The following is a 27,157-nucleotide window of genomic DNA, read 5'->3' as shown; positions in this document are numbered from 1 at the left end:
ATGTCCCTTTTTAATAGATGAGCACTATATTTGCCCTTTTCCAGTCTTCTGGAATCTCTCCTGACTTCCATGACTTTTCAAATGTGACAGCTAGTGGCTTACATACCTCTTCTAGCAGCTACTTGAGTATTCTAGGATTCAATTCATAAGGCCCTAGTGACTTAAAGATATCTTAGTTTTCTAAGTAATTTTTGAACTTTTTCTCTCCCTATTTTAACTTCTTGACCTACTCAATTTCCACTAGTATTCACTATGTTAGGCATCCAGATTCCACAGATCTTGGTAAAAAAATGAAACAAAGAAATCACTGAGTATCTCTGCTATTAAGCTATCTTCCTATCTTTCCTAAGCAGAAGAATGGTTTGCTGTTGTGCCCTTAGTAATGTCCCTTTGAAAATTTGCCAACTCTCTTCATCTGTTTTCCTTCATAGTCTTGCTCTCCATAGGGCCTTACCTACCAGCTCTCTGAGTTTAATGAAGAGTGCCTTCCTGAAATCTATTCTCTTTGTTTCTCCCTTTTACCACTCCTTAGAATCATGAAGTCATCATTTCATGATCGCTTTCGCCCAAGCTGCCTGCCACTTTCAAACTCTCAACCAGTTCCTCCTCCTTTGTAAAAATCAAATCTAAAAGAACTTCCCCTCAGCAGCTTTCTCCACCTCCTGAAATAAAAAATTATCTCCAGTGCATTCTAAGTACTTGGTGGATAAGCTGTGCCCTGCTGTGTTCTTTTCCCAGCAGATATCTGGATAGCTGAAGTCCCCCATCACCACCAAGTTCTGTGCTTTGGCTGAATTTGTTAGTTGTTTAAAAGAGCCTCATCCACCCCTTTTTCCTGGTTAGATGTTCTGTAGTAGACCCCTACCATGACATCACCCCTGCTTTTTACCCCTTTTAACCTTACCCAGAGACTCTCAAGTAGAGTATACTATGTCCATCTCAATCTCAGTCCAAGTATATACATTTAATATACAAGGCAACACCTTCTTTCTCTATTGTTCCTGACTACACTGTACCCTTCTATACCAGTATTCCAATCATGAGTATTATCCTGCACCGCAAGTCTCTGTGACACCAATGATGCCATATTTGCATTTATTTATGAGCATTTCCAGTTTTTCCTGCTTATTCCCCATATTTCTGGCATTGGTATATAGACAGCCTAGATACTGATCTGATGTTATCCTCCAGTTCTGCCTTGTCCCTCCTTTACCTCTGCTATTACAGCTCATGCTCCCTATCTTCTAGGTTTCTAAGGTTTTCACCTACCTGTGGGCTTTGTTCACCTGTCCTGTTGAACCTAGTTTAAAGTCTTCCTCACTAGGTTAGCCAGTCTGTATCCAAATACTCCCTGACCCTTCCTAGACTGGTGAACCTCGTCTCTGCTTAGATTCCTTCTTAAAACAGCATCCTGTGGTCAAGAAAGCCAAAGTCCTCCTGGCAACACCATCTCCACAGCCAGGCATTAACTTCCAGGATACACCTGTCTCTCCTTGGACCTCTACTTCTGACCAGAAGGACTGAAGAGACCACCACCTGCACTTCTAACTACCATCACCCATACCCCCTGGAGCCCTGTAGTCACTCTTGATCTGCTCAAGGTTGTATCTTGCAGTATCACTTGTGCCCACATGTATGAGTAGCACAGGACCGTAATCAGAGGGCCAGATGATGCTTGACAATCCCTCTAACATCTCAGATATGGGACCCTGGTGTGCAGTGTACTTCCTGGGATGTCATGTGAAGGCAACATGGATTTATAGATATGTATAAAGGATTTTACAGGAATGCGTCACTGTGAGACAGAGTCTGGCAATTAGGGACCCATCAACACCAATCTTTTCTAGAGATATGAGAAGAAACAGTCTTTAAGAATTCTTAGTGATTTGTATTGCTGTAGGGGCCCCCCCACTCTGGTAGGCACTGCCGAGACACGCAGCAAGAACATACATTCTAAACTGATTGTGGGAGGGGAAAGGGAGACAGATCTATTGAGCTGAAGTGCTCACCTCGCTCCATCCCCGTGACACTCAGGCACCTCCCAGTCTTAATGTGAGCCAGGGCAGGGCTGTTCTCCTGCTTGTACAGATGGCAACTGAAGCACAGGGGACCAAGTGACCTCTTCAGTGTGCTTGTGGCACAGCTCCACAGCACAGGCAGAGCTGGGCATAAGGGTCGAAATGTTATTATAGATGCTCAGAGAGAGGCCAGAACCCTTGCTCACTGGATCTCACTGAGCGTCTAAAACAGCATGCTCACTCCTTCACACTGCCCCGGCATTCTAAGTTCTAAGGGCCACTGCATTAGCGTTGCTCTCCTTTTCTGCAGGTTTACATGTTTTCCACTTACACCTGTGGTTCTCCTATACTCATCCCCAGAGGTTTTCCAGAGGGCAGGTCAACTCACCTAGTACAGCATTTCTCAACTTGCAAGGTCATGATTCTCTGGGGGGTCACTGGGGAGGGGGTGCTGCAGTTACGATGGTGGCCTGGAGAAGGTCTGATTTACTTATACTACTCCTCATGGTGTTGTACAGGACGCAAGGACATCCCTGGAATACTACCGTACATTGCTGACAGCTGTGGTTGTGCATACGGTACCACGACTACCATTAAATGCTGCACATATCACACTGGTGCAGCCGCTCCCTCTCTTTGGGAATGCTACAGTCATGTTAATGACTTGCAGAGCTGTTCGCTCTAGACTTATGTCATCTGTGAACAGTGGAGAAATTGTTTTTGGAAGGTTGGAGGCCAGAGTGATTTTGAAAGCCAAATAGAGCTTTACAAATTAAAGCAAAACCCCTTTCCCAGACCTGCAGGTTGTACGCTTTATGCAGTGCCTTCAAACGAGAAAGGCCCAGCATGGGGGTATGAGGATAAAATACTCTGCCGAGGAAGCAGACCATACACATGCCAGATTGACTGTCCTTGCAAACAGCAGAAGCAGCTGAATTAGTTTTGTACACATTTGGGATCACTGAGGCATTTGCATGAGTGCAGGACAGAAATGAAGCCTAAGCCCATTTGCTCTAGACACACTTGATGTGCTCCCTGAAGCACAATCCCCCAGGCATGCCTGTCTCATGATATGTGTCTTTTCACCCAAGTGGTGCCAAGGGCACACACCTTTTTGATGAGGGTTGCTGTGGGCACAGCAGGCAGAGCTTCTGCCATGCCACTACACACTGCAGCAGAGCCAGGGTGGGCAGTGATCCCTAGCCCTGATGGTGGAAGTAGTGCTCTGAATGCCAGGCCAGGGTCATGGTTTAGGTGGCCTGTCTAACCTAACCTTCAGATTCCACTGCACAAGATGGGGATGATGCTATGCAGTTCACAAGGCTGCTGCGAGATGCTGCAGTCTGCGCCCAACAGGGCCAGCCTGGGGTTGGCTGTCCACAAGCAAGCACGGAAACCAAACAGACTTGGGCAGAAACGGCTTCTGCTCCCTTCCACCCCTGTCCTTTGCTGAGGTTATGCAGGCCCTAGCAAAGAACTCATCCCTCAAAAGAGCCAGTGCCTGTTTGAAACAATTCCAGCACTCCCAGTTCTGTGGCAGGAACAGGAGGTTAACAACCTCAAGCCAAAACAGACACGTTGAAAACATTTACTAGTTGGTCACACTGGCCCTCATGTGAGTGAGGCACTTACTTGCGCCCCACTCAGCCATTTTAGCTGAGCTCATGCTTTAGTAGCCCACAGAAGTCACAGTCCTAATTACAGGCTGTGTGTCACACTGAACGTTCCCTTGCCGCACAGTGTAGCGCCCCACTGCAAAGGGTTAAACCAGGCACTTCAGGGTGAGATTTTGTTCGGAAGAAAGGGCAGGTTTTTAAGCTCATCACCCCCAGCAGGCTGAGTGATGGGAGGAGACAGCACAGGAATTAATATTGCACTAAGTGATCAACCCCTTTGCTGTTCTCTCACATCTAATTTACACCATGACACACAAGCTATGAAACTGACTCAAGAAAGAAGGGTTGCCTGAAGAGCAAGAGGAACAGCTGGGAGGGAGAGGTGTTAAATGACTACCTCCGGGGTTACTGTGTATATAAATGTGAACTGCAGAGAGAAAAATATATGCACTGCTTCCAGCAGCTCCAGCTCAGATGTGAAAGCAGCATGCAGATCTGCTCTCACCCTCAGCTAATCCTTCTGAGGCTGCGGGAGCCAGAGCTAGGAGGCTGAGCTCCTACAGCAGAAGGCAGGGAAACGACATTTTAATTTATGAGCCTCCCCCAACAGACACAAAGAATTTTTATTCCCCATACAGCACTTAGATTTGCACTTTGCTTCAAAGTTCAGATCCAGGCTGCTGCCAGGTAGGTGCAAATGCTGGGATTTAACGGGAAATCCATGGAGAAACATAGGGGCATTTGGGGTGGTCTCATCACCAGGGGGAAAGCTATTATGATGAATAGAGCCTGAAAGTCAGGGCCTTGGACATGATGTTTAGCATCATACAGTTCCAAAGGTGCATTGGATCAACCAATCTGACTTCCTGTACATCACAAGCCATCGACACCTCCCACCACCTGGCTCCTGAATCCCAGGTTTCTCTGACCCCCTGGAAGGGCCACATGTGCCCCTCTGATGTGGATGCTGATTAGACATACATGGGGGTTTTCTCAGCAGTTCAGTGGGCCAGGCTGCCTGCCTGGGATTCAGGAGGGTACTGTGCCAGAGAGGAAGCCAGCCTGGGGGTGACAGGGCCTTTCACTCACCAGGAGCACTTGTGCCGGCCTTAGCATTGCACTCCTCTGCCAGCAGGTCACTCTGGCCATGCTCGCTGCCCAGGCTGCTGCGGCTCTCTGAGAAGGCACTGGAGTGGGTGCTCCTGCTGGGCGTCCTGGAGGACTCGCTGTCAGCCGCTGCAGAAACACAGGGGAGGTGGTTGATGCGGGGCTCTCTCAGTGAAGGGAGCTGCTGGGTTTTAGGAGTGTGACAGGAGCTAGGTTACTAGCCTTAGACACCCACAGAGCAGACACAAAGCTGCTTCCTGAACCCCACCATACCAGCACACCTCCTCCTGCCCCACCTCTGGGAGCTCAGTCTCCCTGGCCACCCTGTTCAGGCAAACTAGGGCTCCATGGTGATTCCAAACCTATGAGTCATGTGCATGAGGAACCGGACAGAGATGTGCAGATGCCCAGGCCGTCCGAGGACAGGAACCACTCATTTGCTCGCTGCCAGGCTGGGCGGGAGGCATAGGTCACATCCCTTTTGCGTTTGCTGGCACCAGGCCTGCCCTGCACAGCGTGAAGCTCAGCACCCAACAGGCAGCTGAGCACCCAACTTTGGGGTAAAAAGGCTGACCCTCAAGCAGTGCTATTATTTAATGGGAGACCATACACTACCTGTGTGCAATGCTCACCTGCCTAGGGGCGGGGTGGGAGCTGAAAGGCTTTGCGGCTACAGGGACTGACTGGCGGGAGGCCAGTGCCTTTAGCAAACCAGTGACCTCATGGTGGGATGACCTTTCCTGTCACTAGTGCTGCTGAGCCATCCTGTCTCCAACTACTATTCATTAGCCACTCTAGCTCAGTTGTGCTCGAGGGACCCAGCACTCTGCAAACATACATGATGGAGACTGAGCCTCAGCACTAGCTCCTAACTCCTGGGGTTAGCCACAGCCTCAGCTGATGAACAGCCAGGCCAGCAGAACGTGACTACTCACCTGATTCTGGATGGTGCTTCTTGATTTTCAAACCCTTGGGTCCCCCAGATAAGGACTTGTCATCCAGGCTAGAGGAGCTGAATTCAGAGTCGCTCTCGCTGTCACTAGAAACCACTGCAAGAGACAAAGGGAGGGAAGTGAGAGCCGGCCCCAACATTCACAGCTCTTACCAGATGGCGGTAAGGACCAGATGGAGAGAAAGCCAACTTGGGAACATAAGGACTTGAAGGCTTGGTCTACAGCAGCACGTCTGTTGGTAGCACTTTCCTTAGTCAGGGGGTGGAAAAAAAACAGAGGCGTGAGTGTGGACAGTGCTATGCCAGTGGGAGATGCTCTCCTGTGGACATAGCCAGCACTGCTTGTTAAGGGTGGTTGAAGTATGGCAGAGGGAGACCGCTCTCCTGCTGGCACAGGCTGCCACACAGAAGACCTTCCCGAGGCATGTCTGCAGCTGCAAGGTCTGGAGTAGACACATAGCTGAAGATTTCTTTCTCCATGGTGCAGTTTACAGAGCTACTGGCGCTTGCTTGGGGGGCTTTCCTTTCTACAAAGGTCTGATGATTCCAGGACACATTAGAGTCAGTTCAAGGACTGGCCTGCTCACTGAGAACTCCTCCCCACCCTCTCCCACACAGCACTGGTCTGGGCATGGCCTCACAGGTTACATACCAGAGCACATGGCCACAGCCTGGCCTGCACTGCCCATCGCAAGCAGCTGCCCTGATTTCAGACAGCTAGCAGAGGAGAAGCGAGTGCACGGAAAGCACACTAAGGACTTGCCAGACACCCACCACATCTGCAAGAGATGCAGCAAGGACTGTCACTCTCATGTGGGTCTTCAAAGTCACAGTAGACGGTGTAAATGAAGTCCTCAATTGAAACTTTAAAGGGCGCGATCCATAGTCTATGGAGACTGAAGGATGCCTACTACTATGAAGCATCACTCAGTGGCTCAGTGTGGGCGGCAGTTATGTTTGTGGAGTGCTTTACACAAGACCAGCCATGGAAGCGCTCCACAGGGACCTCAGAAGGTGGCACAGTCCAGCAGGCAGGGTGGGGACCAGGCTAGGGAGCCAAGAGAGCTGGTTCTAGAGCAGAGGTGGGTAATAAAAAAAAAAAAAAGGCAGCAGCCCACAAGGGTCAGTCCCTGGTGGGCCAACACTGCCGCTATATGGTGAAAAGTGCAGTTCAACCATCAGCATTACATGTCCCTCACATTCATTTCTAGCCTATATAGGGCTTCCCATGCTTCTCACAGTAGTATCCCACCACGTGCCAGTCATGCACTAAGTCACATGACTAACACCTATCGCAGCCTGGCCCCGTGCTCTTCAAAACACTTCCCCCTGTATGCCAGCAGTCGTGCATGGGCTTGGCTTACTGACAGGAGCACTGCAATCATCACTGGAGGAGACCTGTTTGTTCTATTTGCTGTGCAGGGCAGGTGTACACCTCACAATGTCTGTGTTAGCACTCAGCCCAGGATACCTCTAGACTTCCACCCAGTGGGGCTCCCACCACTTTCTGGGGGAGGCTAATGCACAGCCAGAGGAGGGGGGGTCCCTGATCCATGGGAGCTGGCCTGACCCAACCCAAGGTTTCACAAGCTCTGTTTTTAAAGGGTGCGCCTTGAAGAGGAATACACAAGCACTTCTGCTACCTCAGTCTCATAAGAAAACCCAACATCAGTGCCAGCTGTTTTATGTCAAGTGGAAAGGAGCTGTTGTGAAGGACAGGCTAGCTTGTCCCAGCCCAGGGGTCCTAGGATGGGTTTGTTTTCTGGACTGGCACGGCTTTTGATCACTTGATTCAGGCAGCTGCATCTGCAGTCCAGTAATCATTGTCTTATTCTCAAATATAGTTCAAAATTCCTTGCAGCAAGTGTGAAGCAAGTTGGCTCAGCTTTAAGAGAGATCCAGTGACAAGCTGAAACACCTCCACAAGAAAACACTCTCTGGTATTGCTAGCACCGTAATAACAACACTGGAAAGAACCTCGAGAGGCCATCAAGTCCAGTCCCCTGCACTCATAACTTCAGAGCATCTTGCCAAAGAGGCAGGGAGTCAGGCTTGCAAGGTAAGAAAGTACCCTTCTCCCTGGGGTGGGGGGTGTATGCAGATTAAGTAATTGACCCAAGGTCATTCAAGAAGTTGGTGGTAGAATCCAGGGCTGCCTTGTCCTAGTCCCTCAACCTCGATACCAGCAAAGCAAGTAGAGAACCCCGGCACAAGGAACTGAGCACAAGGCCAGCCTAATGAAGAGTATACATTAACGAGACACAGATTTATAGCCCATGGCCTCAGGATGGGCCAAGTGCCTTTGAAATCAACAGGAGGTACTTTGCTGGTCCAGGTTCTTGGGGCTTGTCTATATTTAACTGGAAGATCGACCTGCTGGCAGCTGATTTTCGGAAGTCGATTTTGTGCATGTAGTGCAGATGTGACAAAATCCACCTCTCTGGGCTTGGCTGTCGACCCTTGTACTCCATGCATAGAGTAAGAGGTCGACACAAGACTACATAGGCTAGGTCTTCGCTAGGGAAATATGTCAATTTTGATATGTTGAATCTGGCCATGCAAATGCTGTAGCTAGAATTGAGCATCTGAAATCACCTTATTTCCCTAGCATAGACTTTCCCTTGGTTAAGCTAGCTAGGCAGAGACACTCTGGGTGAGAGAGAACACAACACCCAGACAGGTCCCCTTGGGGATAAGTTCATCAGAGCCTCCTTCCCCTCACCAGATACCAGAAATCAAAGCCTACAGAGGGTGGCTCTTCAGTCCTGTGCTGAAAACCAGCACTACATCTGTGCACAGTTCAAGCCCATGCATAGTCCCAGGGCCTGACTTTCTTCATGGCAGTGGATTTCACCACAGACCCCATCCCACATAAGGAAGAGTTTAACTATCCCCAGGTATAGAAAGGACTACATATGTCATAGAGGCTGATCCCACCCAGTTCTGGTCTTGTGGGGGAAAAGCTCGCCTTGCCAGCATATTGTGTGCCATAGTTATTCTCCAGATCAAGAAAGGACATCACTGTCCATGGCAAAGAGGAAGAAGAGCCACAGTGGAGAGGGTGCTAACCTGGGATTCAATTCCCAGCTCTATCACTGACTCCATAAGCTTGGGCAGTCATTCTCTGTCTCCAGGCCACAATTTCTCATTTGTACAATGGAGAGAATGGCTCTGCTCTGCCTCACTGGGGCACAGGGAGGATAAACACTTCAGAGAGCTTGAGATGCACGGATACTATAGCAATGGATGATATAAAGTACCAAAGACAGGATGGTCACCTTTCACTAGCACTCAGATTATCTAGCTGCGCTTCAGAAAGCTGCACTGATTTACATTGTAGGGGACAAGGACTGGTCTATTTCCCTGCAGGCTGCTAAGCAGTTCCACCAAGGACCTCCAAGAGCATTATCGCGTGTAGGCAGTCTGCTCTGCGACGTGCTTTTTTATTACAAAAATGTTAATATCTAAAATAAAGCATTGCTTGAGTTATCAGCACTGAGCATATTAAACCTGGCTGCCGGCTTTATTGGAAAGCTATAGAAATTGACCTCGCTGCCAGTTATCTTTACAGGGCAATCTTGATCGGAATGGTTCTGCGGCGCTGAAGATGGAGTGCAGCCCACCAGCCAATTTTCTCCCTCCAATCAGCTTGTTCCTCGATGGCAGCAGCTCTTATTGTGTTTGTGATTCGCCCTCCTGGGCTGGCCCAGCCTTCATCTGTGTACCGCGCCGTCAGACATCGCGCCTCTCATCTGCTTTAATCAATTCTGCTGAGAAAGAAGCCGTGCTATAAGAGCCCATAACTGCATTACAAGTGGGAATATACTGGCCCGTCTGGATTGCTGTCCAAGAGCCTTAAAACAAGGGGGTTTAATTTTGTTAAAAAGTCAGTACTTTTACCCAAGCATCAAGCAGGAATGAAAAATCACAAGCCTGTTGCTATATGCCATATGCTACATGTTCTTATTCTATTGACTAGGGCTGAGAATTTCAAAGGCACCCTGAGCTGCACGTCCTACTGCCTGGGTTTTAGAATTACTGCAGTGTCCAGCTGGAAGGGACCCTGAGAGGTTACCTAAGCCAGCTGTCTGCACCAAGGCAGAATCAAATAAACGGAGCGCATCCCTGTGACAGGTGTTTGTCCAACCTGCTCTTAAAAACCTCCAACAGCATTACTCAACGTCCCTTGGAAGCCTCTTCTTGTGCCTACATTGGGCATGTAAAATCCCATTTAATTAATTAACTAAGTAAATGTTAACTTTTATGGACTAAACAGGGGAGGGTGGCCGGGGGATGCTCTGGATAGGCTGGAGCCCCCCGCCTCCCTCTGCAGTCCTCCCAGGGCTGCTGTGGATACACAAGGAGGTTTTCTCGGCAGCTATCACCTGGCAGATCCCAGAGGGCTGCTCCAGCCCCCGTTAACTGTAAATCAGTGAGCCTCATCCATTTAGGGCTTACTGGTTAACATCTCAAGTGCCAGCAATTCCCCTCTACCAAGTACACTGGACAAACCGAACAGTCCCCATGCCAAAGGATGAATGGACATAAATCCAACATCAGGAATTGGAATGCACAGAAACCCATAGAACACTTTAACCTCCCTAGACATTCAATACTAGTTTTAAAAGTAGCCATTCTTCTATCTTCTGTACTTTTTTTGGCCAACAATAATTTTAAATCAGGACCTGCTTGCACAGTGCAAGCAAGATGACATGGCCACCATCATTATGAAAAGATGCTGGAGATGGATTGGGTACGTGCCCAGGAAAGACGGAGGACGACCAAGACAAAATGGTACCAGACTGCTGAAGTAGAAATGAAGAGTATGAATCGCACTTGGGGCACTATTGAGAGGCTGGCCAGTGACAGACAGAAGTGGAAGACGTTTGTTGCTGCCCTACATACCAGTAGGGTGTAAAGGACAATAATGATTCTTCTATAACGAGATCCTACCACAAGATTACAGAAGGAGACATCTGAACTGGAATTCATTTGCAAAAGTGACATTTAAATTAGGCCTTAATAGATATCTGAAATATCTTATGCATTACATGGGCAATTTCTCTACCTTTGATGTCCTCAGGAATGAGACGCTTTCTACTTAACTTAATTTCCTTCCTCTGTTGGTCCTGCTAGTGACAGGTGACCTCTCCCTTTTTTTTTTCCTTCCTTCATGACTACCCCCTCCCACATAAACCCTGGATTCCAAGTGTCTACTCCAGTCATCAGAAGAAGTGGGTCTTATTCACAAAAGCTCATGACCTAATACATTTGTTAGTCTTTAAGGTGCTAAAAGACTGCTTGTTATCCCCAGCTTAAATATCCGTAGAGTTAGGAAGCTTGCCCTAATATGTAATGTAAATTCCCTCCCTTTTGCTGAAAAGTAAATGGGCCCATTCGAGTCTATTAACAAAGTGTTTAGATTAATAAACTCTTCCATTTGTGTTCCCACCTCATAGAGCCACTTAAAATAAAAGTGTGTGTGGGTGCATGTGTTGTAGGTATTTGGGTCAGGTCTCCCTTCTGTCTTGCATGATGAAGAGGTGACAGCTAAAGAGGGCTCACCAGATGAACCAAGGGGAGATGGTTGTATCTTGCTACCCTGTTTGGCTTTAAATGCTCCAGAGAGGAATGGCTTGGGATGAGACAGCTATTAACAACTGCGAGACATCACAGATGGCAGGAGCAGCCCACTCTGCTCTAATGCTGATTGGTGCTGTTAGTGCTGATATTACCCATAGTGCTGATGTTTCTTTTGAAAAGTGATTTTTCTCTCAAGTCTGCTTGGCTTGTTGCTGAAGCTGTGTAGAGCTCAGACAACAAATCTGGCACTCAAGCAGATGCTGAAATATCACTAGGCGGCTTCGGCGCGGCTGTATTTTCAGAGCATGTGATATCTTTGTCCTCCATCATCTCATTCAGACTGAGATTTACTGCTGTGTTTTTTAAGCAATCCATTAGATGTGGCCTCTGCTGCTGGGTGGGGATGAGAAGATACCCAGCTCCTAACCTGTGTTTGGTACTCAGACCATCAGGGTCCTATCTTCTCTCCTCCCCACCTCCGGAATCTTGGGTTTGTAGATTGCCCCCCACAAGCCAGCCTGAGCCAGTTTCAGTACAGCTGTTTATACCCCTGTGACCCACTGTGAAACTGTTAAGAGCCACTTGCATTTTCAGATGCTTAGGAAATTTGTGAACACTAGACCTGTTGCCCCCTAAGCTAGTGAATGGCAGGGGCTGTCTTCTGGCTGTCAGGGAAAGTTTCTAAGCCCTGGCAATAAACACCCATTCCCCTGTTCTGGTATCTTTAATTTCCAACCTCTCAGTAAATGCCTCTCATGCAGAAGCCTGAGCAGAGATCCCAAAAGGGGCTTGGAACATTCCCTGGAAGTGAAACCCAACTAATGCTGGCTTTGCCATCCCAGCAGGGGACCTGCAGCTGCCTCTGGGGAGAATCTAGTTCCAAGTGTCAATGAAATCTTGCAGGTGCTCCATGGTCTGCGGACAGGTATTCAGAAGACTGCCATGACCCCTGGGATGAAGGTCAGGTTGAACAACTTCACTCCTCTCATACAACAGAACTCTCTCCACTAAGGGTGAAGCTCAGCAGCATGGGACACACCACATTCACAGAGAGTGGCCTAGGATGGAGCAATTAGCTCCTCTGGGAACTAAAGATCATCCCAAGCTTCCTGCTTCAATTACCAGGCTCGCTTCTTCGACCTGCCCTTTCTGACATCGACACATATACAAACAAAGCCCTACCAAAACAAGACACCATACCGGACACGTCTCTCCCTCTGGAAAGAGGATGAGAGAGTGAACAAACACATGACAGATACTGCCACACTGCTGAATGAATGACTGGAAGTGCTTGGATAATGGAAAGCAGCATAAGAAATGATACAGCATTAAGGATGTTAACGGTCAACCAGTAAGAGTTGGAGCAGCCCCTCGCCCACTGCAGGCAAGGGGCTGCTCCAGCCCTGGGAGGCTGCTGCGGGAAGTGGTGCTCCAGCCTAGCCAGAGATGCCCCCTTCCTGTTTAACTGGTTAACCAGTTATACTTAACAGGTTAACTAATTAAACAGGCTTCTACGTCCCTATGCAGCATGTCCCACAGCTAGGAACTTGCTTGCGAAGTATGTGATGTTCTACATACTCCCAGAGACTCATCTACAGAGAGGCTAAAAGCCTACTACTCCTGCCAGCTAATGGAGTCACTCCTTTAACTCCAATAACAGAAATGTGTCGTGGTGCCCAACAGTCCTGAGTCCAGATACTGCTCCCTTCCCAGCAGATAGGCTTTACTTCATCAAGAGCACCGGCGCTGGTTTTAGATCCAGTGTAGCAGGGATACCAGTAGTTCAGGTCCAGATTACACCTTAGGCTGAGTTTATGCTCCAACATTAAGTCAACCCAGCTTGTTACTGAAGGGTGCGAGAAATGCACAGCCGAGTGATGTAGTTAAGCTGACCTAGCACTGCCTGCACCAGGGTTAGGTCAATGGAAACTGGATTACCCTTCTCACTGCTGTGGCGAGTGTCCACCCTGATGTGCTACAGCCTGCCAAGCACACACTGCCCCTTGTTCTGTCTGTACAGTTCTACAACAGGTGCTGGGTCTGGGGAGCTCACCCAGGTGCCTGTCTGGAGAGACCGAATTTCGAGGACTTAGGAGGTGAGAGTCTGATATCTGCCCTTCCTTGGATTTACTTGTAACTGAACACAAAACTAAAACTGGCCATATGGCTCAATGTGGCAAAGCCAAATCTCTCTTGTTCTGATCCACCATAGGCCTGTCCTAAGTGCTTGTTGGGTCTCATTCTCCAACAGTATTCACGGGGGAGAATCTGTGAGAAACAGCCCATGCAAGGAAAAAAGAGCCTCCCCAGAGAGTTCTGGCAGATGCAGAGCGCTGCAAGCTGGCTCTCCTTTGATAACTGGTTGTGGCTCACATCTATGCATGAAAACAGTTAAGGGCAGACTAAGCTACCTGGCTGTGATGTGACAATGCAAAAGGCCTTGCTGAAGCCTTTCCAGCACTACAGGAGAGGAGAGTCGCTCACCACCAATGTTCCCTCTAATTTTTCCATCTCTGGACAGAATAAATTTTATGTGCACCGAGGCATGACCGGATGAGCACCACCAGTAGAAACACACACTGCTGGCTGTGGGTGTTCTGCCAATCAGCCAATCCCGAGGACTAGAATGCCAAGATTGCCTGTAAAGAGTGAGGGCTGGGATGAAGCAAGACAGCAGAGAGGCCTCACAAGGCATGGATGCTCAGTGTCCTGAAGTCAAATTACAAGAGAGCAGCAGTTCAGCCCCGCAAATAACCCAGTGAGAAAGGACTCTGATTCTAGACCCAGCCCTGCTGTGCGATCTTGAGCAAGTTACTGTGCGAGTTTTCCAAGATTCTGGTTCCCCTCACACTCTGTCTCTTTCTTGTCTGGACTGTGAGCCTATAAGAATGGAGCCTCAGCTGTGTGGGGTCTCTAAGTGCCAACATAATAAACTCGGTAGCTTTTGTTGCCATCTAATGATCTGAGATTGACTCCAATCCACATTTTCCTGGGCACCAACAAATCTGAGTGAAGAAAATGAAATCAGGAGGGATCTGGGGGGAGATTGGAGAACCTAGACAGATCTTTATGAAAAGTCAACACACCCCTTTCCTTCAATAGCCCTGTGAATAAGCTCTACTTAATGATAAGACCTGACACTTGGGTAGCACCTGTCACTGGAAGATCTTGGCGTGTTTTACAAATATTAAGTAAGCCAACACACTGTTAAAAAGGGATAAACATAGGGATTACTTCTCCTGCAGCCACATCTGCAGTGGAATACAGTGGCTTTTTAAATAGCTCATAGAAACATAACAGCGGGTCAGGAGATGAAACAGCATACTGTACTCTAATTAAAATGGCAGGAGGATTTTAGTGGGCAGACCAGAAATCTGTTTCAATTTGGCAAAGATAGCAGAGTCAATACCATTGCTCTTTTAAAAAAAAGACCTAACAGAACCATGGCTTCCCTCTCCTCACAGCACCCTGGTGAAATTTGGCAGTGGGAAGAACAGAATGCATCCTGCTGATTCCTCAGTACCAGGCCATTGCCCCAGGGAGCAATGTTCCCTGTACACTGCCCTGTAAAAGGCCACTCAGGAGAGATTCAGGTGCTGTCCAGCTGATGAGCAGAGCACCCACAGCCGCTCACAGTGGACATCATGTGCTTCTGTCAGTGGTGCACATCCACACATGCCCTGGTGCACATAATAAAATTATTCTGACCACGGATGGAAAAGAACAGAGGGAACAATGCCTGCGAGCACAGCACAAGGTTTGCTAGCCACAGGGAGAAAAATCAGACAAATCCAAGACTGCTTTTGTACTCTGTTACCAGCAATGGAAACAGCGGAGGTGGGTGCTGAGTCTCACGCATTCGAGCTGTATTTATCAGTCAAGTGCTGTTTTTTAAAGAGCATTTTCTGAGCTCTCTCTCCTGGAGCTATCAGCCCCAGGTACTGTGGGGGAGAAGAAATGTCTAACAACCACCACCTCCTGGAGAAAGTACAAGGGGAAAGGTGTGCAGAAAACAAATGTTCAGCTCACTCACAGGAAAAGACCAACTACACAACTGCAAGTGCTACGGGGACAGCCCTGATGAGTCACACATTCTGGGATGTAGGGCCACACAAGGTGCTCTGTGGGACTGCCAGACACCAGGGTCCTTTGTGCACAGAACAGTGAGGATGTAACGACTGGAAAGGACAGGCAATATTACTTGGAAAAAAGCAAAGATGGCAGAACCTGGAAGGTGAGACAGGGCGCAGTCAGCCAAATCTCAGGGCACAGTCAGCCAAAGGTACTTCTATAGCTCTCACAATCTTTCTCCTCACAATCCCTCTGTGAGACAGGGCAGAGCTGCTATCATTTCACAAAGGCACGCAGAGGCTAAGTGACATCCCCAAGGTGACATAGCATGTCTGTGACAGATCAGGAAACACACCCTGGGTCTCCAGGGTCCCAGCTAATGCTTGATCTCTAGGAGTTCAATTTCTAACTCCCCCATGTGGCTTTAGGAAGCCATTTGATCTCTGAGCCACAGGGACTCAGACCTGAAATGATGGAGGCCACAGCAGTATCTGGCTGGAGAGGGAACAGGGAGAGGCAGGATGGAAGGATGGCCCAGGTAGGGCTGGACCAGGAGATGACAGAAGAGTAGTGTGGTAGCCAAGAGGGGAGGTGATGTTCTGGGCAGTTAAGTCCAATTGATGATAAAAGATTTTTTTGCCCTTTGAGCATTAACAGGCATAAATATCAATGCAGCCAAAGCTGGAGCCAGCTCTCACTTCACTCTGGAAACAGGCAAGGAAATCTAGCCACATGGCCTCAGGAAGCACCAGGGCCCAGCATCTGCATTTCCTGTCACTGTATCTGAAATTATATTTCACAAGAGAGCCGTTCTGGGGCTGAGATGAGGAGAGAGCCGAGCTCCTGGCCGCCATTCAGGCCCAGATGGGGAAATGCAATGAGCAACCAGCTCGTGGGATCAGTTAAGCCAAACCAACCCCTGCTCTGAGCTGGCCAGGTTTGCCTGCACACCCCCATTCTCAGCTTTAGCTGGGGTCACAGAAGCCCCAACTGCAGAGACTTGTGGTCTGCAGTGCTGAGCAGAGGGGACTTCCACGTGCACATATATTTCCCTACATCCAACCCCGGGCATCACTCTCAGCCTGGGCATGCTGAAGCCCTGCCTCTCCAAGGAGCATTCAGCCAGGTTTGCAACATGCATCGTCCTCACAGACAGAAAAAAACCCTCATGCTAAGAACCCTGTAACAAGTGTGTGTGGGCACGCGCGTGCGCGCGCACACACACACACACACACACACACACACACACACACACACACACACACACACACACACACACACACACACCCCCCCCCAGCACCTTGGAGAACTTGTGTAGAAAAGGGATTTCTGCCAACAGGGTTGGCTAAGATCCACAGCTGGGGTAGCACAGGAGCAGGACTCTGTTATTAAGCTTTTATAAACACATCTCCAAGGATCAGAGGGGCTGACAGCTCAGCAGGGGCAGAACCACTGGTAACGGAAAGGTCACAGGGGAGCCGAGTTCTGTTACAAACATCAGGCCATCTCCTTGGCAGTAGCGCTGCTGCAATCTGATGAATCTCTCAGCATTGCTGTTTCATGCACAGACAGCTCCACCAGTGGGAGTGCAGGGAGAGACTCCCCAGGAAGCCAGTTCGCTCTCCCTCTGCAGAAGAGGATCCCACTTGCACACTGAGAACTGGCACTGCCTAGCTCCCTGGACATGCAAAGAAGCCATTCTGCTAAGCTCTCTCCCACACCTCACTCAGCACCACGAGCTAGGGACAGAATTCCTGTGCAAAGATGCATCAGGAAACAGCTGCATTGCCCTGTGCCACCTGCAGAGTGACTGACACATCAGCACATCTCACAGCAGCAGGACTTTTACAGTTAGAAGAGATCAGAGCTGGGGATGCCCAGAGACACAGCTGCGAACATGGCTATGTGAAATTCTGACAACTGTTCAGGAACCAGATTTGGGAGGGGGGTGGCGAAGGTGCCTGAAGAAAGTGCCTAGTGTTAATTTGGCACCTGTCTTCTAACTGCCCAGGTCCCTCCTGACCCGTTGCAAACCCCCAAAACTCCATCACAGCTAGCAGAGCCATCCTCGAAGGCGGGGAAGGTGACTGCTAATCTCTCAGTGACAACACGTATTTGTGACAAATTAATATTAGAGTTCCCATGGCCACTGCTTGGTTATTATGGAAATACAACAGGCAGCAGTAGACCCTGGAGTCAGTGAAGGAGAATGGGTGCGCATAACACTCTTGCTGTTCCTCCACTAAACACTCTCATAGGTGTCAGGCAGAGCAGCAGCCAAGCCTGTTCCCGTGGCTTTGCACCTCCGTCACCCCACCACCTCCTCCAGCTTAACACCCCAAACAAAGGCCTGTCTCTGGTTGGCTTTCTCCTCCCCCACGCTTCACAGATAGGCACAGGACACAATATACAGTTACCAGCAGGCCCACCAACAGAGGGGGGGCACAAAGAGTCTGGCGTTTCAAAGGGGCCTGGATCTCTGGCCGATGCCACTGCCAAAGTAGCAGCAGTGGTTGGAGATCTGGGCCCCTTCGAATCGCGTCAGCAGCACTGCTGCGGGCAGCTGCGGGTGTGGCAGCAAGGCCAGGTTAGCATGGAAGGCCAAATGCCCTAGGCCTTCTGGGGCATGGAGCCAGGCCCCACCTCACACCTTGCCCCAGAGCCTGTGGTGCCTCTCAGAGACACTGGTTACCAGCACCCTACCCAGATCTATTACTGAGTTGGAACAGGGCAGGCAGGGGGTGAGAATGAGGAATGGCATTTTTGGCATTGATTCCAAACTCCACCCAGTGCAGAAAGCTCCACTCACTGTCCTGAAGCAGCTGCACGCATAACATGACTCCAGAGTCACTGAAACATGCAGGGGGTAGCTTGTCCCATTCTGAGCAGCTGCTTTGGAGGCAAGACAAAGGGTCCCACACAGGGAAGGATCCTTCACCACCAAGAAAACTAGAATTATTTTTCTTTTAGAGGCCTGGGGCCAGCAGGGTGGGGTGCTGGATGGACTTGTTTGCCACTCAGCTGGGCCGGCACAGCTAGTGAAGATGGGTCATACGCAGCAATGATATTTCACATTTACACAGTGCCCTGTATTCCAAGGTTCATACACCTAGCACTGCCAAAACATCAACGGGCCTTATTTGCTGACACAACCCGCCTCTAACCCTCTCCTGGGTGGAAATGCAACTGTCTATTCTTGATTGATTTTGTCTTTAATTACGAAAATTTCAGGAGGGTCTGAGAGTCTTACCATAGTCTGAGCCTTAGTATGGCCAGCAAAACAAAATGCTGAAGCCTCATCCTTAAAAACGTTATTCGTGCATTAGCATTGATGAGATCTAGTACCAAGCGGGACTTGGGGATTGTGGGAAGGCCTCTCCCCTAGCAGAGCTTCTCTGAGGACCACCCTGAAGCTGAGCCATGACGACTTTATAGCTGGCCCTTGTTATTCAATTACCTACTCAGAGGGGCTTGTTCCCTTTTAAACAGCGGCACAGGCAGCCTGGGCCTGGACTCCCCTACTCTCTCAGTAGAGGGTTTTATTTCACTTCCAACGTAACACAAGGCAAACTGGAGAAATGCCCCCTTCTGCCAGAACATGAGCATCTACGAGGGAAGGTATTCCTGTGTAACTACAGCAGGGTAATTCTGGCAGTAAGCTCCCTTACGGGGACAAGCCCTTATGTTAGGTTTTGCTGGAGAGAGAAAGTCAGTCTTTCATTCTACTTACAGAGCCAGGCCAGCACCACTAAAGCATAGGAGCACTCAGGCCAGGTAAGAGCACGGATCTCTCTAGTTTACCTGCTCCAGAGGGCAGCTGAAATCCCAAGCTCCTCCTAGGCAGCTATTCCAGGGCTGGGGAGGAGTATATTTTCATTGCTTCTGTACCTATCAGTTTGTGCCACGAACCCTTTCCGTATGCCATCAATGTGCCCATGCTCTGGGGGAACGAAAGCCGACAGCTTCATTTTACCCAGCCTGAGACGGTTTGTTCAAATTTTGGGCACCCTTGTCAACCTGTGTATGCTTGGACCACTCTGCAGCAGCAGTTACCATCCCATCCCTACCCAACCACAAGCTGGTGCAGATGGCTTGGGACAACCCCCAGAGCCTTTTGCCTCTGGGCACAAGCCGAGCTAGCAGAGACTGAACATAGCCATTATCTAATGGCTGATCAGTGGGAAGGGTTAAATGAACTGGCATGATGGATGAATCTCAGCAGACAGTGCTACATCACAGCCAACCCTCCTATTGGCAGCCTCGGCAAAGGGCTGAAGGATGGAACAGCCCAGCACTTCTCAACTGCCAATCCATAGACTGGCACCAGTCCTGGAGACCTTCACGACGCAGTTTACAGAGGCAGCAAGCTGGTCCCCAGGACCAAAAAGGGCTAGAAATACTGGACTAGACCACAGAAGCTTGAACACCCCTCTCAATCATAGCAGTGCAGCTCTTGGCTTTACCTACATCACTTCCGCCTGGAAGAGAGGATCCAGGGTATCAGATAGCAGAACCAGCCTCTCCTGTTCAGAAAAGCAGATGGCTCTTTTTAGTGAATGAGCCTCTTTGTTTCTCTCTGACATTGAGCTCTGCCCCCAGTCACACACCACACGTGAGCAGCACCCAGTCTGGCCTCTCTCACCATCCTGTAGTCAGTAGTTATCAGCGATGATAGTGGGGGCAGACTGAGCAGAGCAGTGCTTTGCCTTGCATACTTTAATATCCACTTGCGAGGTGGGGCAGTATCATTAAGCCCCTTGCTATGGAGGAAACTGAGGCAGGAAGCTTGGGAAGAGGATTTCAGTCACATTGAGCAAGTGGCAGAAACTGAGACCTCCCAGTTCCATGTGCTAAGCTTTAGGAAACATGCTGCCACAGACCATACTGTGCAAGTTAAAGGAATGGAGTTCCGATGGCTCTCCTTCCCTGGCCCAGTCCACAACAGCCCAGCTCAGGACTGGCTTGCAATGAAAACCTCTTTTACTGTAGACGAGCCAAATCCCACCACAGCTCAGTGCCTGGCTTTCACCCTGAACCCCAAGAGGATTCAGAAATCCAGCTCAGTTGCTGTGCTTTCCATTATGGAGACAAAAAAAAACATGAGGAGGAAATTAATGACTGACCTTTCCCTCTGGCCCAGGTGTAGGAGTGGCTGGTCTCAACACCCTTCTCTTCTTGCATACCCAGCTCAGCTTGTTGAGGCCAAAGGCGCAGTTCTTTGGCTTTGGTGCTTTTCAGAGGCATGATGTACTTAGGCAGCCCTTTGTAGAACCATGCACCGGACCTCTTCCAAACCTGTTTGCAAACAGAGATGTAATATAATAGTATAATATATGGAGATACAAATCTCAGAGCTGGAAGAGACCTTGGGAGGTCATTTATTTCAGTCCCCTGCCCTTTGGCAGGACCAAGCACCTTCCCCACCATAAGGATGTATCTACCCCTAGGTCTGTGTGTGTTCGTGCTCGGAGGCTGACCCCATCAATTGGGATAGACCAGCAGCACCCTTTGGATGGTTAACATAACCCAACTGAGACCTGCAGTGACAGAGTAACACCAGCTCCCTGGAGCAAGTTACTGTGTAACCACCGGGACATCCCTGTGGGGATAAGGTCATGGCTGCTGGAGTGACATTCCTCCCCCCACACCCTCCTCTGAAGCTCCAGCTTTCTCCTGCCCAGACAAAACACAAGGGAAGGACAGCTCAAAAGGCTGATCTGAAACAGACCAGAATTCTTTGCAAGGCTTACTAGTGAGACTCACTGCAAGAACCGAGAGACTCAGGGTTGCTCCCTAGAAACAGCAACCTCCCTGACGTGGCAGCAGCAGAGTGTCAGAGATTCCCATAAGACTGATAAATTCATATTAGAAATAGAGCACGACTGTGTAACAGCGAAGTTGGCTGCCTAGCTCTTGCAACTAACTACTGGGAAAGCAGTGGATTTTCTGTTTCTTGAGATCTTCAGTTCTAAGATGCTTTCCTGAGATGTTTTAGGAAAGATGTAGGTTGGAGAGGGTCCAGAGGAAAGCAACTAAAATGATTAAATGTCTAAAAAATACAACCTATGAGAGAGAAGATTAAAAGAATTGGGTTTATTTAGTTTGGAAAACAGAAGGCTGAGAGGGGACATGATAGAAGCTTTTAAATACCTAAAAGGGTGTTACAAGGAGAAGGGAGAAAAATTATTCTCCTTAACCTTTGATGATAGGACAAGGGGTAATGGGCTCAAATTGCTGCAAGAGAGGTTTAGGTTAGACATTAGGAAAAATTTCCTGTCAGGGAGGTTAAGTACTGGCACAAATTGCCTGCGGAGGTTGTAGAATCTCCATCATTGGAGATATTTAAGAACAGGTTGGATAAATAATAGGGATGTTTGAGATGGTGCTTGATCCTGCCATGAGTGCAGGGGACTGGACTTGATGACCTCTTGAAGTCTCTTTCAGTTCTACTATTCTATGACATGTGCTTCATTCAAGTAACTCCAGGATTAACAAGATGAAATCCCAGGGCCCACAAACTGCTACCTCTTGATATCTCTTGCCACCAGGACAGGAGCAGGACAAACTCCTACCAGTCAGATGAAGCCAAGTTCATTTCCAGCAAACCTCCCACCCCTTGGTCCCATCTTCACTATCCCTTTCTTGCTGTGGAGTAAAAAACATGCAAGCCCCTTTCAGGCCCTAGTCTGGGATATCCCCTCTCTGTACACCTGTTCTCACTAGATAGTATGCTGGTCTCCCAGCACCTAAAATTCTATGACAAGGCACAGATCTCCTGAAGCAAACGGATTTGAAAGACCCCACTCATTTCAAACAGGCAACTTCCATTAGCCTGCAACACAGCTACTCACATGCTCAAAGTTATAAATGGGCCAAAGAACAGAGCCCTATCAGCACCACTTTGCCTTCAAGAGTCCTAAAGGGCAATTCTAAAGTAACCCCAAAATAAAATGGATGAGAGCAACAATATTTCTGCCACAGCAACAACAGCTGGCTTTTGGTGCTGCATTGTGGGAGCTTGATGTTCATTTTCCAGATGGCTTTGAGTGGAAGCCATTTAAAAGACCAGCTTGAAAATACAAACACAAAGAGAAGGACACTCAATCTGCGTCTACACGAGCCAGCTACTTCGAAGTAGCCGTGCCAACTTTGAAATAGTGCCTGCCACATCTATACGTGGCGAGCGCTATTTCGAAGTTGAAATCGACGTAAGGCGGCGAGACGTCGAAGTCGCTATCCCCATCAGGAGATGGGAATAGTGCCCTACTTCGACGTTGAATGTCGAAGTAGGGCACGTGTAGACGATCTGCGTCCCGCAACATCGAAATAGCGGGGTCCTCCATGGCAGCCATCAGCTGAGGGGTTGAGAGACGCTCTCTCCAGCCCCTAAGCTCTATGGTCACCACGTGCAGCAGCCCCTTAAAGTTCCCCGCCCCCTTATTTCCTGTGCAGGAAGCTGAGAGCTTGTGCAGGCACCAGCACAGCCACATGCTCAGCCTGCATGTTCCTTGTCAGCCGCAGCCCACCACCCTGCACCCCATGGCATCCAGCCAGCCCCCCAAGCGCCCCCAGGGCATCCCCCGCCAAGGGGAGCCAGGGCTCCCAGGCTGGCAGCCAGCTGGGAACAGGCACCGGGGCCCCTCCTGGACAGAGGCCGAGATCTGGGACCTGCTGGGGCTCTGGGGCGAGGAGGAGGTGCTCCAGGTAATGGGGAGCAAGAGGCGGAACGCGGATGCGTTCGCTCGGCTGGCTGAGGGCCTGGCTGCACAGGGTCACCCTGCCCGCACTCCTGACCACATCAGCAGTAAGGTCAAGGAGCTGCGGCAGGGTTACGCCCGGGCCTGGGATGCAGCCAGCCGATCTGGGGCCACCCCCACCACTTGCCCCTTTTACAGGGAGCTCAGGGCCATCCTGGGCCCCCGGTACACCTCCTCCCCCCCGGCCACTCTTGACACCTCGGCCGTCGAGCCCCAGCAGGCCCCAGAGATGGAGTCCACCCCGGAGGCAAGCCCTGCACCCCAGGGGCCCCCCCAGGAGCCCACCCCTGGGACGCCGCAGGAGGAGGGAGAGTCCTCCAGCGACGGGGGGCTCCGCATCGCCCTCCCATCCTGCAGCTACAGCAGGGTGTCCGCCCAATGGGTGCCCCCGAACATGGGAGCGGACCGTCAGGTATGTACCCCCCCAGTGCACACCCCCAGGGTTCGGGGGAGGGGGGGGACGACAAGAGACATGACCAGGGCCCTCCACACGCCCAGATGACCATGGCCCCAAGGACAGCAGTGACATGTCCCTCAGAAGAGTGCATCAGCCTCTGCCCCCCAGCAGGACAGCGCCATGCCCCATCCCTGGGGATGGGGGGAGCGGAACCTAGGGTCCCCCACGGGGGAGGGGCGGGGGGACACCCATCATCATCAGCAGCAGCAGCAGCAACAGCAGCAGCATCATCATCTCCGGGGGACAGGGATGGGGAACCAGCAGCAGTGGGGGTGGGGGGATGAGGGCCGGAGGACGAGGGCCACGGGTCAGGGGCCACACTAACGGCTGTCTCCACTCGTTCCCCCCTGTGTTCCGCAGCTGCACCATTGGAGGGCCCGGAGATCGCCGGCGAGGTGTCCGTGGTCCCAGAGAGCCCACCGGGGCCATCCCAGCAGGCCAGCCCCTCGGCGGAGCACCGACCAGCCCCAGGACGAGGCCGACGGAGGAGCCACCTGTGGACGGCCATGGACCCCCAGCTGCTCGCGACCCTCCGCCGTCAGTTGGAGATGTTGGAGCGGCGGCTAGAGCTCCAGGAGCGAGCGCTGGCCTGGTGCCAGGAGGCTTGGGGGGCCTTCATGCGCACCTTCGACCACATTGTGCAGCACCTGGCCCCCACTGCCGCGCCACCTGCCGCTCCACCCGCCGTCCCTCCACCGTCTGCCACCCTCGGGCCTGCCGCCGAGGGGGGCCCGGGGCCTGTGGACACCAGCCGGCCCTATTTGCTGGTTCTCCTGACCCCCACCCAGCCTCGACCAGGGCTCCAGCCGAGACGTGGGTCGCGCCCCCCCAACACTGGGTGCTGGACTTTAGGGTGCGGGGCCAAGGACGTGGCCCCCCTCTTTGTACATATTCCCCCATTTGTAAATAGTTTTTGTTGGACCCGTTTTAGTAGCTGCCTCCCCATGTACATAGTTCCCCCCTTTTCTTCTGTTAATAATAAGGTTGCAGTGTTCTGTTTGAAACAACATTTCCATTTATTTCAAAGAAAAGTGTGGGGGTTTGTGCTCTCGGGTGCTCTGTGGTGTGGGCGTGGGGGCAGGGAGTGTTGTGGAGGATGCGGGGGTGCAGTGGGTGGCTCACCCACAGCTGGCCCTGCCAGAGTTCACCCCGCAGCCTGGTCAAAATGGGCCCGCAGGGCCTCCCGGACCAGGATCCCCTCAGGGTCGACCTGTCGACTGGGGGCAGCGGGTGGCTGGACGTCAGCCCTGCCAGCCTCCACAGCCCAGCACAGGAAGAAGGCCTCTCCTTTGCTCTCCATCAGGTTGTGGAGTGCGCTGCACGCGCCCACAAGCTGGGGGATGTTGGTGAGGCCTGCATCAAGGCGGGTGAAGAGACACCTCTAGCGCCCTTTGAGGCAGCCAAAAGTGCGCTTGACCACCTGGCGCGCATGGTTCAAGCACGTGTTGAACTGCTCCTGGCTGGCTGTGACATGGCCCGTGTAAGGGTGCATGAGCCAGGGCCGGAGGGGGCACGTCGCGTCTGCGACGACGCAGAGGGGCATGGTGGTGTCCCCCACAGGGATCTCCCGTTGGGGGATGTAGGTCCCCACCTCCAGCCAGCGGCACAGGCCCGAATTTCTGAACACCTGGGCGTCGTGGGTGCTGCCAGGCCACCCAACATAAATGTCCAGGAAGCGGCCTCGGCTGTCCACCGAGGCCTGGAGGACCACGGAATGGTATCCCTTCCTATTGAAGATGCGTCCTCCGCTGTGCTCCAGGGTACGGATGGGGATATGGGTCCCATCCAGAGCCCCAAAGCAATATGGGAAGCCCAGGCTGGCAAACCACACGATGGCAGCATCCAGGTCCCCAAGCCGCACGAGCCTGTGGAGGAGCAGGGCATTGATTGCGCGGACGACCTGCAGGGGAAGGACATGAGAGACCACCGGTGAGGGGTGTGCAGGGTGTGTCTGGCCCTCCACCCCGGGCTTCTCCCCCACTGGGCTCCTCCCAGGGCTCCCCCCCCCGGGTCCTCTTACCTCCATGAGGACAGCCCTGATGGTGGCCTTACCCACGCCAAACTGCTGCCTTACGGATCGGTAGCTGTCTGGAGTGGCCAACTTCCAGACAGCGATGCCGACCCGTTTCTCGACGGTGAGGGCATGTCGCATGGAGGTGTCCTGGTGCCATAAGGCAGGGGTGAGCCACTGGCAGAGCTCCAGGAATGTCTGCCGGCTCATTCGGAAGTTCCGGAGCCAGCGCTCGTTGTCCTACTCGCCGAGCACCAGCCGCTCCCACCAGTCCATGCTCGTGGGGTACCTCCACAGCCGGCGGCGTGTGCGGTGGGGTGGGGGGGCTGGGAGGGCAGCAAGGTCTGGGGCTGCTTCCTCATCCCCTGGGGGCAGCTCATCTTCCTCAAATAAAAGATGGTCAGCTGCCTCCTGCATGGCACTAAGCAGGGCAAGCACTGCTCCTCCAGGAGCGGGTGTGTGGCCCTCTGGCTGCTGCTGCTGCTGGGGATCCATGCTGCTTCCACGGGTGTGCGTGCTTGTGGCTCTGCAGACCGTGTGCTGTGCAGGCTGCATGTGTCTGGGAGGGGCCCTTTAAGGAAGCGGCTTGCTGTTGCCTGGGAAGTGCTAGTCCACCCTGTGACCCTGTCTGCAGCTGTTCCTGGCACCCTTATTTCGATTTGGGCCGCTTTGGTGTGTAGACGCTCCCCTGCAGCGCCTACTTCGATGTAGTGCTGCCCAACAACGTTGACGGCACCAGCCCTGGAGGACGTGTAGACGCTATTCATCGAAATAGCTTATTTCGATGTAGCATCCCCGTGTAGACGTAGCCTCAGACAGTTCAAACATGCAGCAGGCATGGAAAGGGCAGGAACATGTAATGTCTTGTCAGAATACACTCCACTTAGAAACACCACCATTGTGATCAAGAATTCATGCTAAATGTATTTAACATGAAGTGCAGAGATGTGGAGGAGAGATGCAGCATGGAGAAGAAATAATATCAGAAAATTGCAATTTCATTTGTGCCTCATGGCTCACAGAATAGTGAACTAATGAGACACTGTGCCCAATTTAATATATTCTGATAGATGAAATGCTTAAATAGTTCATGCATAATGTGCATCTTGCAGTTCTGCTTGGACCTGGGGCAGCCAACAGAGGAAAGAAAGCTATATTAGGTGCTATGCAACCTTTCACCCAGAGTTCTCAAAGTACTTTGGAAATGTGCTCTAATAGTGGGCACATGTAATTTGCACCAAGGATTCTGCAACTGACATTTTTATAGAAGAGCACAATCAAAGAGCACCTGACACACTGGATGACGATAGCAATGACCAGGACTGCCAAAAGGCTTTCTGCATGCAAGGAAGAATCAGCTTCATCCCCATTTCACAGATGGGGAAGCTGAGGCACGGAAAGTGAAGTGATTTATCCCAGGTCTGATGGTTGGTTATAGGCAAGCTGGGGAACAGTTTCTAAGTCTCCTGATTCACACTTCACTGCTCTCTGCACTGGCCCATGCTGCCTGTCATGCTCAGACCTGGGGTTCCATTGTTCCACATCTGCTCTGGCATGGCACGGGTTCTCTTATCAAACCAGATAC

General features: G+C 51.0%; 1 protein-coding gene across 4 annotated transcripts in view; it reads right to left on the bottom strand.

The window, feature by feature from the left end:
- The window catches only part of RPH3AL (rabphilin 3A like (without C2 domains)), an 80,101-nt gene that overhangs the window by 6,476 nt on the left and 46,468 nt on the right, over positions 1–27,157 (bottom strand). For all 4 annotated transcript variants that reach the window (XM_075013837.1, XM_075013835.1, XM_075013838.1 and 1 more), the window contains exons 6-8: positions 20,471–20,642; positions 5,677–5,790; positions 4,724–4,870 (exon numbers count right to left, since the gene is read on the bottom strand). In XM_075013837.1, coding sequence (XP_074869938.1) covers positions 4,724–4,870; positions 5,677–5,790; positions 20,471–20,642 — 433 coding nt within the window. The remainder of the gene's footprint in view (positions 1–4,723; positions 4,871–5,676; positions 5,791–20,470; positions 20,643–27,157) is intronic.

Source organism: Carettochelys insculpta, chromosome 19 (genome assembly GCF_033958435.1).
Source record: "Carettochelys insculpta isolate YL-2023 chromosome 19, ASM3395843v1, whole genome shotgun sequence".
NCBI lineage: Eukaryota > Metazoa > Chordata > Testudines > Carettochelyidae > Carettochelys > Carettochelys insculpta.
Note: the sequence above shows the minus strand (reverse complement) of the source record. Positions and strands in the feature narration are given on the sequence as shown.